Source organism: Rhinopithecus bieti, unplaced genomic scaffold, assembly GCF_001698545.2.
Source record: "Rhinopithecus bieti isolate Rb0 unplaced genomic scaffold, ASM169854v2 scaffold_17698, whole genome shotgun sequence".
Classification (NCBI taxonomy): Eukaryota; Metazoa; Chordata; class Mammalia; order Primates; family Cercopithecidae; genus Rhinopithecus; species Rhinopithecus bieti.
This window is the reverse complement of record NW_016808837.1, coordinates 55,454-67,713: the sequence shown is the minus strand read 5'-3', so window position 1 is coordinate 67,713 and position 12,260 is coordinate 55,454. Positions and strand designations below refer to the sequence as shown.

At 46.6% G+C, this 12,260-nt stretch overlaps 1 protein-coding gene across 1 annotated transcript in view; it reads right to left on the bottom strand.

Moving 5' to 3' along the window:
• Positions 1-9,197: 9,197 nt before the first annotated feature.
• The window catches only part of CCL23 (C-C motif chemokine ligand 23), an 8,608-nt gene continuing 5,545 nt past the window's right edge, over positions 9,198-12,260 (bottom strand). Inside the window, exons 2-4 of the mRNA XM_017887552.1 lie at positions 10,474-10,533; positions 9,884-9,998; positions 9,198-9,450 (exon numbers count right to left, since the gene is read on the bottom strand). Coding sequence (XP_017743041.1) covers positions 9,339-9,450; positions 9,884-9,998; positions 10,474-10,533 — 287 coding nt within the window. The 3' untranslated portion in view covers positions 9,198-9,338. The remainder of the gene's footprint in view (positions 9,451-9,883; positions 9,999-10,473; positions 10,534-12,260) is intronic.

Below are 12,260 nucleotides of genomic sequence, written 5' to 3'. Positions count from 1 at the left end.
GTTTGACCTTTGGATTGCATTTTTTTTGTTTTTTTTTTTTTGTTGTTGTTTTTTTTTGCTGGCATTCCGCATGTGCAGTGGTCTGCCAGCACGTGGGAGGGGCTGCATGCACAGTGTGTTTACTGGAGCTGTACACATGCTCACTTGAGGCATTCCTTCTTGACCAGTCAAGTGTTCCTAGATCACATACCAGTTGAACTCTGCCATTTTGCCTCTTAGTGCACATACTTGAGCCTACTTGCCCGACCCCTGAGATCTTATCGGGAAACTGTTGATCACCAGTTTCAGATATTTCTATCTATAGGGAGACTGCCTTTGCTGGTGCTGGCTTTGACCAATTACTATTTTAGAGAGACAGTGTAACAACTGCCTGACCATCACCTGATGGTTGTTTGACATTCCTGGTGGGGCAGGGGGCTCTCCTGCCCTGCTCATGTCTGAATAACTACCTACTATAACAAAGGGAATTTTTCTTTTTTTTTTGAGATGGAGTTTTGCTCTTGTTGCCCAGGCTGCAGTGTAGTGGTGCAATCTTGCTCACTGCAAACTCTGCCTTCCGGGTTCAAGCAATTCTCTTGCCTCAGCCTCCCGAGTAGCTGGAATTATAGGCATGTGCCACCACGCTCGGCTAATTTTGTATTTTTAGTAGAGACGAGGATTGTTCACATGTTAGTCAGGCTGGTCTCGAACTCCCGACCTCAGGTGATCCACCTGCGTTGGCCTCCCAAACAAAGGGACTTCAAAGGTAAGAACCAGTCAAGCTGGCCACCAAAATGGAGAACTGGAAAGTCTCAAGATTAGAGGCCAGAAGACCTTCCCAAGAACTGATGATGCCATGTCAAGCACTAACCACCCCATCTTGGACCTTCAAGTGCCTCCAAAGTCGATGATAAAGGGTGGCCTTTAATTCTCTAATCTGCGAACTTGGCTGTGATTTTTCAAACAGAATCTGCCAGTGGCTTCTCATGGACTTCAGTCAACTCCAAAGTTTGTGTGTGAGTGTAGAAAGTCCTTCAGAATAGGGTTCTCCTTATATGCACAACTCCTCTATTTTCTAATATAATGGCATTTAAATGCATATTAAGTTTTAAATAGTGATGCACCTATTAATTTAGATTTTATACTTTTTTCTTTTGGAGTGAATTTTTTTTTTTCAGGACCCCAATACTAAATGCCCAATGGATAAATTGACCCTGTGCAATACGAATTCCTAGCAACCCATTAACTCTACTTAGCAGTCACCTCTGCCAGAAAGACTTCTTGGCTCTGGCTCCCACTAGGCTGGGCCAGGTGTTCCTTTTCAGTGTTTCCACAGCATCTATCAGCATAAATCTATGATACCACTAGTCACATTCTATTTTAAATGCTTATTTATTTAATGGTTCTCCTCATTCCTCTGCCCCCATACAACAAGGAGTGTGTGTGTGTGTATCTGACATTAAAAAAACATGTCCAGGTGCAGTGGCTCATGCCTGTAATCCCAGCACTTAAGCTTGAGCTCAGGAGCTCCAGACCAGCCTCAGCAACATAGCGAGACCTCGTTTCTACTAAACAAACAAACAAACAAAAAAAAAAAAAAAAAAAAAGCCAGGCTTGGTGGCACATGCCTACAGTCTCAGTTACTTGAGAGTCTGAGGCAGGAGGATTTCTTGTGCCTGGGCATGCTTCAGGCTGCAGTGACCTATGATCACGCCACTGTACTCCATCCTGGAGGACAGAGTGAGACCCTGTGTCAAAACAAAACAAATCAGCCACATAACATGACATTTACCCCCTTAACACACTTCCAAGTGTACAGTTACAAGGTCCTTGAAGAATGTCTCTAAGGATGAGATAGTTACTGTATCTGCTGCACAAAAACCATCACATTGCAGTAAAGAGTTATTACTCAGATCAATCTCATCGAAGACTCACAGGTTAAAGGTTTTTGAAAGGTAGTTTGGGGGAGGGGATGAATGTGGCTAGGCAAAGGGTGCTTGCTGCTGTGCTTGGGGGGTGCAATCATAGAGGTGTGGGAAATTCATCTCCTGTAGGCTGAATGGCTTCTGGGTGGTGCCGCAGGAGCTGTTGTTGGGTCCAGGTGGAGCCATCATCAGCGTCTCAATGCAAAAAAAATCCTGAAAAGATATCTCAGAAGGCCAATCTTAGGTTCTGCAATAGTGATGTTATCTGCAGAGAAATTGGGGAAGTTGCATATCTTGTGACCTCCGCAATAATGGCTGGCAATCATTTATGTCTACACTTCCACCTTAGCAAAATTCAGGCTCCTCTATCCTCCTAGCCTGGTAGTCTTTCATTAGCTTTACAAAAGTGGTTGAGTTTTGGGGAAGGGCTAATCATTTAAACTATAAACTAAATGTCTGGCAGCTTGAAAGCTAAAGGCAAGAAGGGAGTGGGCTAGATCAGATCTTCCCGTTGTCATACATAAACAGGGCAGGAGGGGCTCCTCCCAACCAGGAATGTCAGGTGACCATCAGGTGATGGTCAGGGAGCTGTTACCTGTCTTTCTAGAATAATAATTGGTTGCAGCTAGCACCAGGGAAAGGCTGTGCCTCTAGATAGAAAAAACCTGAAACTCGTCATCAGCAGCTTCCTGATAAGATCCCAGGAGTTGGGCGATTGAGCTCACGTATGCGCACCAAGAGACAAAATGGTGGCGTTTAACTCATATAGGACGTTCTGGGGGCATTCCATCAGTAAAGGGAAGAACACCTCAAGTGAGCACGCATACATCTCCAGTAAACACATTGTACATGCTCCCCTCCCAAGCAGGGCATTGCGCTAGTGCTTCCCACCCCAAGGGAAGAATCGGGGAGAAGGGACCCAAGACCCCGGAAGTATGCCAACATGTAAAACCCCAATTCAAAAGGTCAAACCCCACACTTGACCTCCAAAATGTCTCTGCTTGGCCCTCTTCCAAACGTACTTTACTTTCTTTTTATTCCTGCCCTAAACCTTCTTCTCTTCTTCTTCTTTTTTTTTTTGAGATAGAGTCCCACTCTGTCACCCAGGCTGGAGTGCAGTGGCATGGTCTCAGTTCACTGCAACCTCTGCCTCCTGGGCTGAGGCAGTTCTCCTATCTCAGCCTCCCAAGTAGGTTGGGTTGCAGGTGCCTGCCACCACACCCAGCTAATTTTTATTAGAGATGGTGTTTCACTATGTTGAACAGGCTGGTCTCGAACTCCTGATTTCAAGTGATTCTCCCACTTCGGCCTCCCGAAGTGCTGGGATTACAGGTATGAGCCACCACACCCGGCCTGTAAAGCTTCTTAATAAACTTTCACTCCTGCTCTAACACTTCCTCAGTCTCTTCTTGCTTGGGCTCCTCATTTGAATTCTTTCTCCTGAGGAGGGAAGAATTGAGGTTGCTGCAGACCTGTACAGATTTGCCACCAGTAACTCGAATAACTTGCCCCGCAAACTAAATTTACACCTAATAAAAAACTTAGAAATAGGTAAAAGGGGCCAGGCGAGGTGCCTCACACCTGTAATCCTAGCCCTTTGGGAGGCCAAGGCAGGCAGATCACGAGGTCAGGAGTTTGAGACCAGCCTGGCCAACATGGTGAAACCTCATCTCTACTAAAAATACAAAACTTAGCCGGGCATAGTGGCCGGTGCCTGTAATCCCAGCTGCTAGGGAGGCTGAGGCAGGAGAATCGCTTGAACCCGTGAGGCGGAGGTTGCAGTGAGCTGAGATTGCACCACTGCACTCCAGCCTAGGTGACAGAGCAAGATTCTGTCTCGGAAAAAAAAGAAAGAAATAGGTAAAAGGATGACTGCATGGTTTTCAAGGTCATATTACAATGTTGACTAAAAGGCCCACCCTGGGATTCCTTAAATCCGTAGGGGAATGAACTTTTGATTGATTTTCTGTTTACCATTGATTAAGCCCCAGATTCTGAGAAAGTATATGTTAAATTACAAACGTGTGTGTGGCCAGATGCAAATGATTTCTGTCTATTAAAAAAGATAATCCCACCGTTGCAGGTTTTTCTATTGCCCTATCCACAGGGTAATAATGTGTGCTCTAATTTAACAAACTTATTTCAGAACACCATCCCCATAAACTATACAAATCTCTGTTATTCAAATGATTTTTGAATTATTTTAATAGTTCTCTCACTAATGAGTTAAATACATCTTTGATGCATATTCAATCTAAATTGGATGAGGAATATTTTTAGCTTTCTAAATTGTATTATGATGTCTCTTGTTTTGAAGATAATGCTTATCCAAAGTTCAGTAATTCCTTTAGTTTCTTTTTCCTCTTAAAATCCAAGTAAAGGCTGGGCATGGTGGCTCACACTTGTAATACTAGCACTTTGGGAGGCTGAGGCAGGAGGATCACTTGAGCCTAAGAGATCAAGACCAGCCTGGGCAACATAATCAAATCCTGTCTCTTCAAAAAAAAAGAATTAGCAGAGTATGGTGGCATGTACCTGCAGTCCCAGCTGATATGGACAGGAGGCAGAGAAATACTGGGTAGAAGAGGGCAGTTCCCTGGCAAATGCCCCACCCTCAGCCTGGGAACCCACAGCCCTAAATTGGAACAGGCATTTCTGTTTTTGCGTCCAAATGTTGCCTTTTCCAAGACTACTCTGGCCTGCCACACCCCTATCTTGTGTCCATCTGACAGCTAGACCTCCATAAAGGGAAAGAGAGCCAATATTACTTTTACCCAAAGGAAAGAGAGAGGTGTCAGGATCTTAGAAAAGAGGCAGATCCAACAGTTCTGCCTCTTTACCCCTTAAACCCCAAACTCCATGAGCAGAGGAACAGAAGAACGGCAGTGGCAGAGAAGGAGAGATGAGAAGGAGCATCTGAATGTCAGGAGAAGTTCGGCTGGGGACAGTTGAAGAGGAGATCAGCCGCGGGATGGCTAAACTCCAAGGGAAGATCATCTTCCCACTTCATCCGTTCTCCAGCTTCCCATTCATCCCATAAGAGCCCCATCCATCACACAATAAAATCTCCACATTCACCATCGTTCAAGTCTTCTTGAACGATGACCAGATTCTTCCTGGATGCCAGACAAGGACCTGGGTACCAAGAGGGCAGGGTATATTCAATCTAGGGCTTCAGGTTGGGGCCCTAGAAAGGAAAACCAGATCTGAGGGATCCAAAGCCGGGCAACAAGCACAGTGTAAATGGGAAGGACCAATTCCTGCTGACTAAACCCTTGCTTCATGAAAGGAGGCGATGCTCCATGACATAGATGAGGCCCAGGGAACTCAAAGGTTGTTGGCAGCAAGGGAAATAGGGCATACTGTGTAAGAGTGGATATTCTCACCCCCTAGACCCCCCTGTTAACATGAGTAAAAGCCACTTTGGCACCCATGGGTGGCACCTGCCAAGGTCACTAGGACTCGGGGACAAAAAGACAGAAGAGGCAAGGGGGATGCCTTTCTCTCCATCACAACCTGAGTTATCACTAAAAGAAGGGAAGGAAATGAGGGTCACCTCTATTTCTTGCCTTTCAGAATGGGCAATCAGCTGTCTTCACCACTCCCAGCTTATACTCCTCTGGAGTGTATCCTGAACCACTGGGACTGCTTTGACCCTCAGACTCTGGAGGAAAATGGCTCATAGCCCTCTGCACAAAGGTTTGGGTAAATTACGAAAGACTGGCTTGGCCTCAGGAAGAAACCATTCATTTTGATACCATCCAGCAGTTGGAGCTTTTCTGTAAACGTGAGGGCAAACACTCTGAGGCCCCATATGTGCAGGCTTTCTATACCTTGCTGGGCAACCCAGACCTTTGCTGACAATGTAGAATTAATCCAGACCTATTTACCATCTCGGGAGAGGCTGCAAGGGACAATCCCAGGGAACTAAACAAACAAATCCCAGAGGTATCCCCAGCAGAGGAACCAGCTCTCTCCAGCCCTGCTCCTCCAGGTCCACCCCATCCTCCCTATCCAGCTTCAGTCTTTCACTTGCCCCCTTCTAGAAATTCTCACCCTAGACAAGCCCCAGTCTCATTCTTTCCCCTCCAACAGATGCCTGGTGAATTTGCCGCAGTAAGGTCCAGGTGCCCTTCTCTCTACAGAACTTGAAGGAAATTGAGGGAGATGTTGGCAAGCTTTCAGATGAGCCTGAAAGATATATAAAGGCTTTCCAGAATTTAACCCAAGTATTTGAACTCTCCTAGGAAGATGTGATGTTACTTTGAACCAAACCCTGACTAACACTGAGAAACAGGCCACTCTGCAAGTGACAGAGAGATCTGGGGATGAGGTTTGTATCACATATAGCACCCAGGAAAGGTGGTGAATATTATCCAACTGAAAGAGAAGCAGTATCAATGAATGTCCCTAAATGGGATTCCAGTGACAAGATGGGAGAATGGAAGAGGAGACAGTTTCAGGTGTGCATAATAGAGGGCTTACGTAGGGCTAGAACTAAGCCTCTTCACTATATCAAGATATCCATAGTAGACCAGGGTTTTAATGAAAATTCCACTGCCTTCTTGGGGAGGCTAAGAGGGTCCTTTGTAAAGCATAGGTCTCTATGTCCTAATTCTGTCAAGGGACAACTAATTCTAAATGATAAATTTATTACTCAGGCAGCCCCTGATATCAGGGGTAAGTTGCAGAAATGGGCCCTGGCATCAGGGAGTACCTTAGGAGACCTCCTGAAAGTGGCCACCTTGGTCTTTTACAGTAGAGATAGGGAAATACGAGAAAGAGGCAGAAGCTTTAAGGGCCACCATGCAAACCCACAAACCCCAGGATTCCCAAGGTTCATCTGTTAACTCCTACAAATGTGGCAAGAACAGTTATCTCTCTTCTAAAATTTAACCACACCCCTACAAGTCTTAATTTCTTTCACCAAGGTGAAACATCTCAGGGTACAATGTTGTTAGTATATTACATTTCCTATTTCTGTAATCTTTGGCACTAGATTATTTCCTTGTATAATACACATTTTTAACTCATGCATACTTAACACCTTATAAAACTTGTTTTATTCTCTCAAGTTTGAGGTCATCAAACTCCAAATTGTCAGGCAACTGGAGCCTTGGATGATGACTCCCCTTCCCCAGGGACCCTTACATAGACCTCTGGGAGGAATCTGACTTCTGTTTTCCCCAAAACAATGTCCCCGTCAGCAGGAAGTAGCTAAGACTGATCATCGTCCATATTCTAATGGCAATTAGATGGGCCTCTTAGAGGGGGGAAATGATACAGATACAGGCAAGGAAATACCTGGGGTAGAAGAGGCAGTTCCCCAACGAAGGCCCACACTGAAGCCTAGAATTCCATGGCCCTAAGTGGGAGCAAGCATTCCTATTTTCACGCCCAAATGTTGACTTTTCCAAAACCACTGTGGCCTACCACACCCCTATCCTGTGCCCATATAAACCCCCAAGCTCTACAAGCAGGGGAACAGAGGAGCAGCAGAACAGCAAAATGGCATGGCAGAGAGGGAGAGAAGAGAAGCGTCACGACCTGCAGAACAGTCGAACAGACCCTGGAAGGGGGAGTGGGAATGGAGGAGACAAGAAAACACAAGAAATGGAGACAAGACAAATGGCCTGATCAAGTCTCGTTTATTGAATGTAGGGTCATGCCTTATATAGGCTGGCAGGGGAAGAGGTTGGGCCAGGGCGGTGACTGGGCCCGGCCTTCTCAAATTACAATCGCGCATGTGCCGTGGGTTTGTACTTTTCCCGGGCGCGGGATTGCGCCTGCGCCCTAGGCTGCATGTCTTCCTGGGCGGGAAAATGTTTGCGCGCCCGCGGGAAAGGCTTGCAGCGAGCGCGCGCGAACAGTTTAGGCGCGCGCGGGAAAACTTAGGCGCGCGCGGGAAAAGCGTTGGCCGCGCGCGGGAACAGTTTAGGCGCGCGCCGGANGCCTTATATAGGCTGGCAGGGGAAGAGGTTGGGCCAGGGCGGTGACTGGGCCCGGCCTTCTCAAATTACAATCGCGCATGTGCCGTGGGTTTGTACTTTTCCCGGGCGCGGGATTGCGCCTGCGCCCTAGGCTGCATGTCTTCCTGGGCGGGAAAATGTTTGCGCGCCCGCGGGAAAGGCTTGCAGCGAGCGCGCGCGAACAGTTTAGGCGCGCGCGGGAAAAACTTAGGCGCGCGCGGGAAAAGCGTTGGCCGCGCGCGGGAACAGTTTAGGCGCGCGCCGGAAGGGTTTGTAATAAAGAACCCGGAAATGTGCAGTCTTGTCTCTGCTTTGCGGAGATCAAGCAACAGAGGTCGGCTAATTCCGGGCCTCATGGCTCTGGACAGAGAAGGAGCATCTGAATGTCAGGAGGAGTTTGGCTGAGGACGATGGGAGAGAAGATAAGCCGTGGGATGGCTGAACTCCAGGGGAAGATCATCTTCCCACTCCATCCCCTTTCCAGCCCTGCATCCATTCCTCTGAGAGCAAACTCCATCACTCAGTAAAATCCCCACCTTCGCCATCCTTCAAGTTGATGTGACCTGATTCTTCCTGGATGCAAGACAAGGACATGGATACCAAGAGAGTATAAAAGGCTGTCACCCTGACTCTCCACTGAATGGAATAGCTATCCATGAAAAGCAATTGCTAAAGGGCATTACTTGTAATGCACCCCTAGATGCTACAATGGGGTTGGAGCCCAAAAGCACTCACCCTGGCTCCTGCACCTGCCTGTCTGCATGTTCCCCCTCCCGTAAGGGGTTTGAGTGTGCAGCAGCCTTGCAAACGAGCCACACCCCTGTCACAAGTCCTGTGAGGGGGTCAGGGAACTCTCCTGTGTTAGCCCAACTGGTGCCATCAAGTAAACCCCTGCCGTTTTGTACACCCTGATCAGGGAGGAAACTTCCATGGGGGCTCAGACCATGAAAAACATTTTGCCAAGCAGATCCCAGGCCACACTGCCTGACTGCGGGAAGTGCCTCACTTATTACATCCTGCCAGGCAGCTAGCCACATTGCCCCACCTCCCCTGTCCAGACCTATAATTGTACCAGTCTGGAAGCAGGACAGGGGCTCCAGCACTTGTTGGTGCTCCCCCTCCACAGGTTTCTCTGTCCAATAAACCTATGTTGCTGTTGAGCTTCCCCACCTTGTATGTCTCTTTTCTCTGTCTTAACACCCTGTTTCACAGCTACTTGTAGGGGTGAGGTAGGTGGGTTACTTGAGCCCAGGAGGTTAGGCTGCAGTGAGGCAAGATGTTCCAGTGCACTCCAGCCTGGGTGACAGAGGCCCTATCACACACAAAAAGTGAGAAACTCTTTATTCGATGAATTGCTCTAAATCCAGAACACAAGAATAAATGTTTCTTAAAAAAGTAATTCAGGAAGGTAGTTGAGGCAAGAAAGTTGGTGGCTGGCAACTTGTGTCCCTTTGCCTTGACAAGTTCAGTTCTTCCTGGCCTTGATCTGTGTGGCCAGCTTCAGCATTATCCTGCAAGCCAGAACTTGCTTATTACTGGGACTGACACATAAACGTCGCCCGTTCTTGGTGAGGAAGCTGGGGAACAAGGGGGAGAAAGGTTACAAACTGAGGTGTGTCCAGCACATGGGGACAGGGGGCCCCATTCTCCCTGCCCCTCAGATTTCCCAGTCAACACAGCCAGTTTTTTTTCTTTTTTTTCATTCTCTGCTGATGGCAACTCAGGGCCAGTGTCCTCTTGAGACTCCCCTCAGCCTGTGGGACTCCCTAGTGACTCATGCAAGCATCCTTGGATAGACTTGTGCCTGCTTTCTTCTTCCTTCCCCACCCTTTTTCCCCTGGGAATGTCTCATCCCTGAGGCCCTGCAGGATCCTTATAAGGACACAGATGCCCTTCACCTGGCAGGATCCAGAGGGTGGGCCCTGATGGACACCCATCTATCAGGTCCTCCCTGCAAGATGCTACAGATTCCTTCTCCCTCAACACATGTTTGGTGAGCTTGGCACTTACATGACACCTGGCTTGGAGCACTTGCTGCTCGTTTCAAGGTAACTCTCCAAGAGTGAACACGGGATTCTTCCTGGGATGTAGGAGGTGCAGCAGTCAGCATTAATAGCGTGAGAGCCTGCAACAAGAGAAGGGATCGTTTGAGGACCAATCTTTCTCCTCCAGAGCACTGTGGAGGGTGAGAAGGCACATGGCTCAGAAGAGATGTTTCCTCCTCTGCGGCCGGCACTTGCTGGCATCTCCCTGCTTCAGATCCTCACCAGAGTTGAGCCGTGTGTCTGAGGGCACTCAGGGTGGGCCACAGCAGGACCAAGAGCATTTCTCCCAGAAAGGGAAGGCATCTGTAGACACCTGCAGGCATCAGAGAGCACCTTCTGCCCCAAAGGAGCAGACTCTTGGGGCAGCCAGAGGGGAACAGGGAAGGCATCTATGGAGGGGGTTCCCCTAGCCCATCCTGATCTTCCTTGGAGATGTTCACCACCCTCAGGACCCTCTCGTTCTCCTCCCATACTGTAAACAGGGACAATGGATCCCATAGTGCAGACCTGCACCTGCTGGCTGCTTTTAAAGATAGGCCGTATCTGATCACTTACTGTCCGGAACTTCTGGATTTGCCAGTGAAAGCTTTGACATCATGAACCCTGTCTCTGCATCTGTAAGAAACAGACAGGACAGGGAAGGAAATCACTGGGTGACGGCATTGTTTCAGCATCTCCACCCACCCCGTTGCTCATCCCCCTCCTGAGGCAGAAAGGCTCTGAAGCTGGACCACCACCACCTGTCTGGGTTCTAGGCCTGCCTCTTGGCCCATTTATTCCTTTAGGGCCCTGAGACTTTTCAGGGACATTTTCAAAATGTAGACATGAAAACATTGTGTTGACTCTGAAATACTAAAAGCAACCTCAAAATCTAACATGGTTCAGTTAATGGAATATCTACATGATGTGACATAGTCTACAAGTCTCTCTACACATTTCTGGAATCCACAGTGCTCTGGCAACAGGTGTTCATCAGCGCATATGGTGGCACAATATCCTCTTAAGTGAAGTGAAGCTATTATGGTAATTATTCATCCCAGTTAGTAGAAATATTCATGTGTTTGTTACAGGAGATTGCTGTGTTTGATTAAAATATTGTTCCCAGGCCTCATCAGGGATAAGTACCATCAATATGTGTTTAAGTTTTTACTAAATCATTTTTAAATTGTGGTTTTATATATATATATATACACATGTATATAATATAAAATTTGCCATTTTGAACTATTTTAAGATTACAGTTCAATAACATCAAATAAATGCAAATAACTCTGCAATTTTCATGACCATTCATTCAGAGAACTTGTTCATTTTGTGAAGCTAAAACTCTGTATTCATTAAATAACAACTCCCCATTCTTCCTCCCCTTAATCCCTGACAACCACTATCTATGTTGTGTCTCTGTGGATTTGATTGCTCTAAGTACCTCATGTGAGTGGAATCATACACTATTTGTCCTTTTGCGACTGGTGTATTTCACTTAGCATAATGTCCTTGACAGTCATCCACATTGTAGCATGTGTCAGAATCTCCTTACTTAAATTTTAAAAATTTTTTATCTTTTCTTACTTCAACATTCAAGGGAATCTCCTTACTTTTTGAGGCCAAATAGATTCTGTTGTATGTATAAATCACACTTTGTTTATCTACTAACCTTTTGATGGGCACTTAGTTTGCTTCTACTTTTTGGCTATCGTCATCAATAACGCTGCTATAAATATGGGCGTACAAAAATCTCTTCATGTACCTGTTTTGAATTATTTTGGATATATACCCAGAAATAGAATTGCTGCATCGTATCATATTAGCTTTTTAAAACCTGAGAAATTCTGCATTCCAAAATTCATCTAGCGCCAAGTGCTTTGGAAATGGGATTGTGGAGCTGCCTTATGCTTGTTAGGCAAATGAAACTAAGCTTTACACTTTTTTCCTTTCTTTTTAATTTTAATCCTCAAAGTTAGTTTATTTCCACAATTGACTGTATCACAGAATAAAGCTAGCTTTAAAATTTGGCCGGGTGCGGTGGCTCATGCCTGTAATTCCAGCACGTTGGGAGGCCAAGGCGGGCAGATCACTTGAGGTCAGGAGTTTGAGACCAGCCTGGCCTACCGGGTGAAATCCTGTCTCTACTAAAAATACAAAAATTAGCCGGGTGTGGTGGCATGTGCCTGTAATCCCAGCTACTAGGGAGGCTGAGGCAGGAGAATTGTCTGAACCCGGGAGGTGGAAGTTGCAGTGAGCCAAGATTGTGCCACTGTACTCCAGCCTGGGCCACAGAATGAGACTCCATCTCAAAATAAAATAAAATAAAATAAAATAAAATAAAATAAAATAAAATAAAT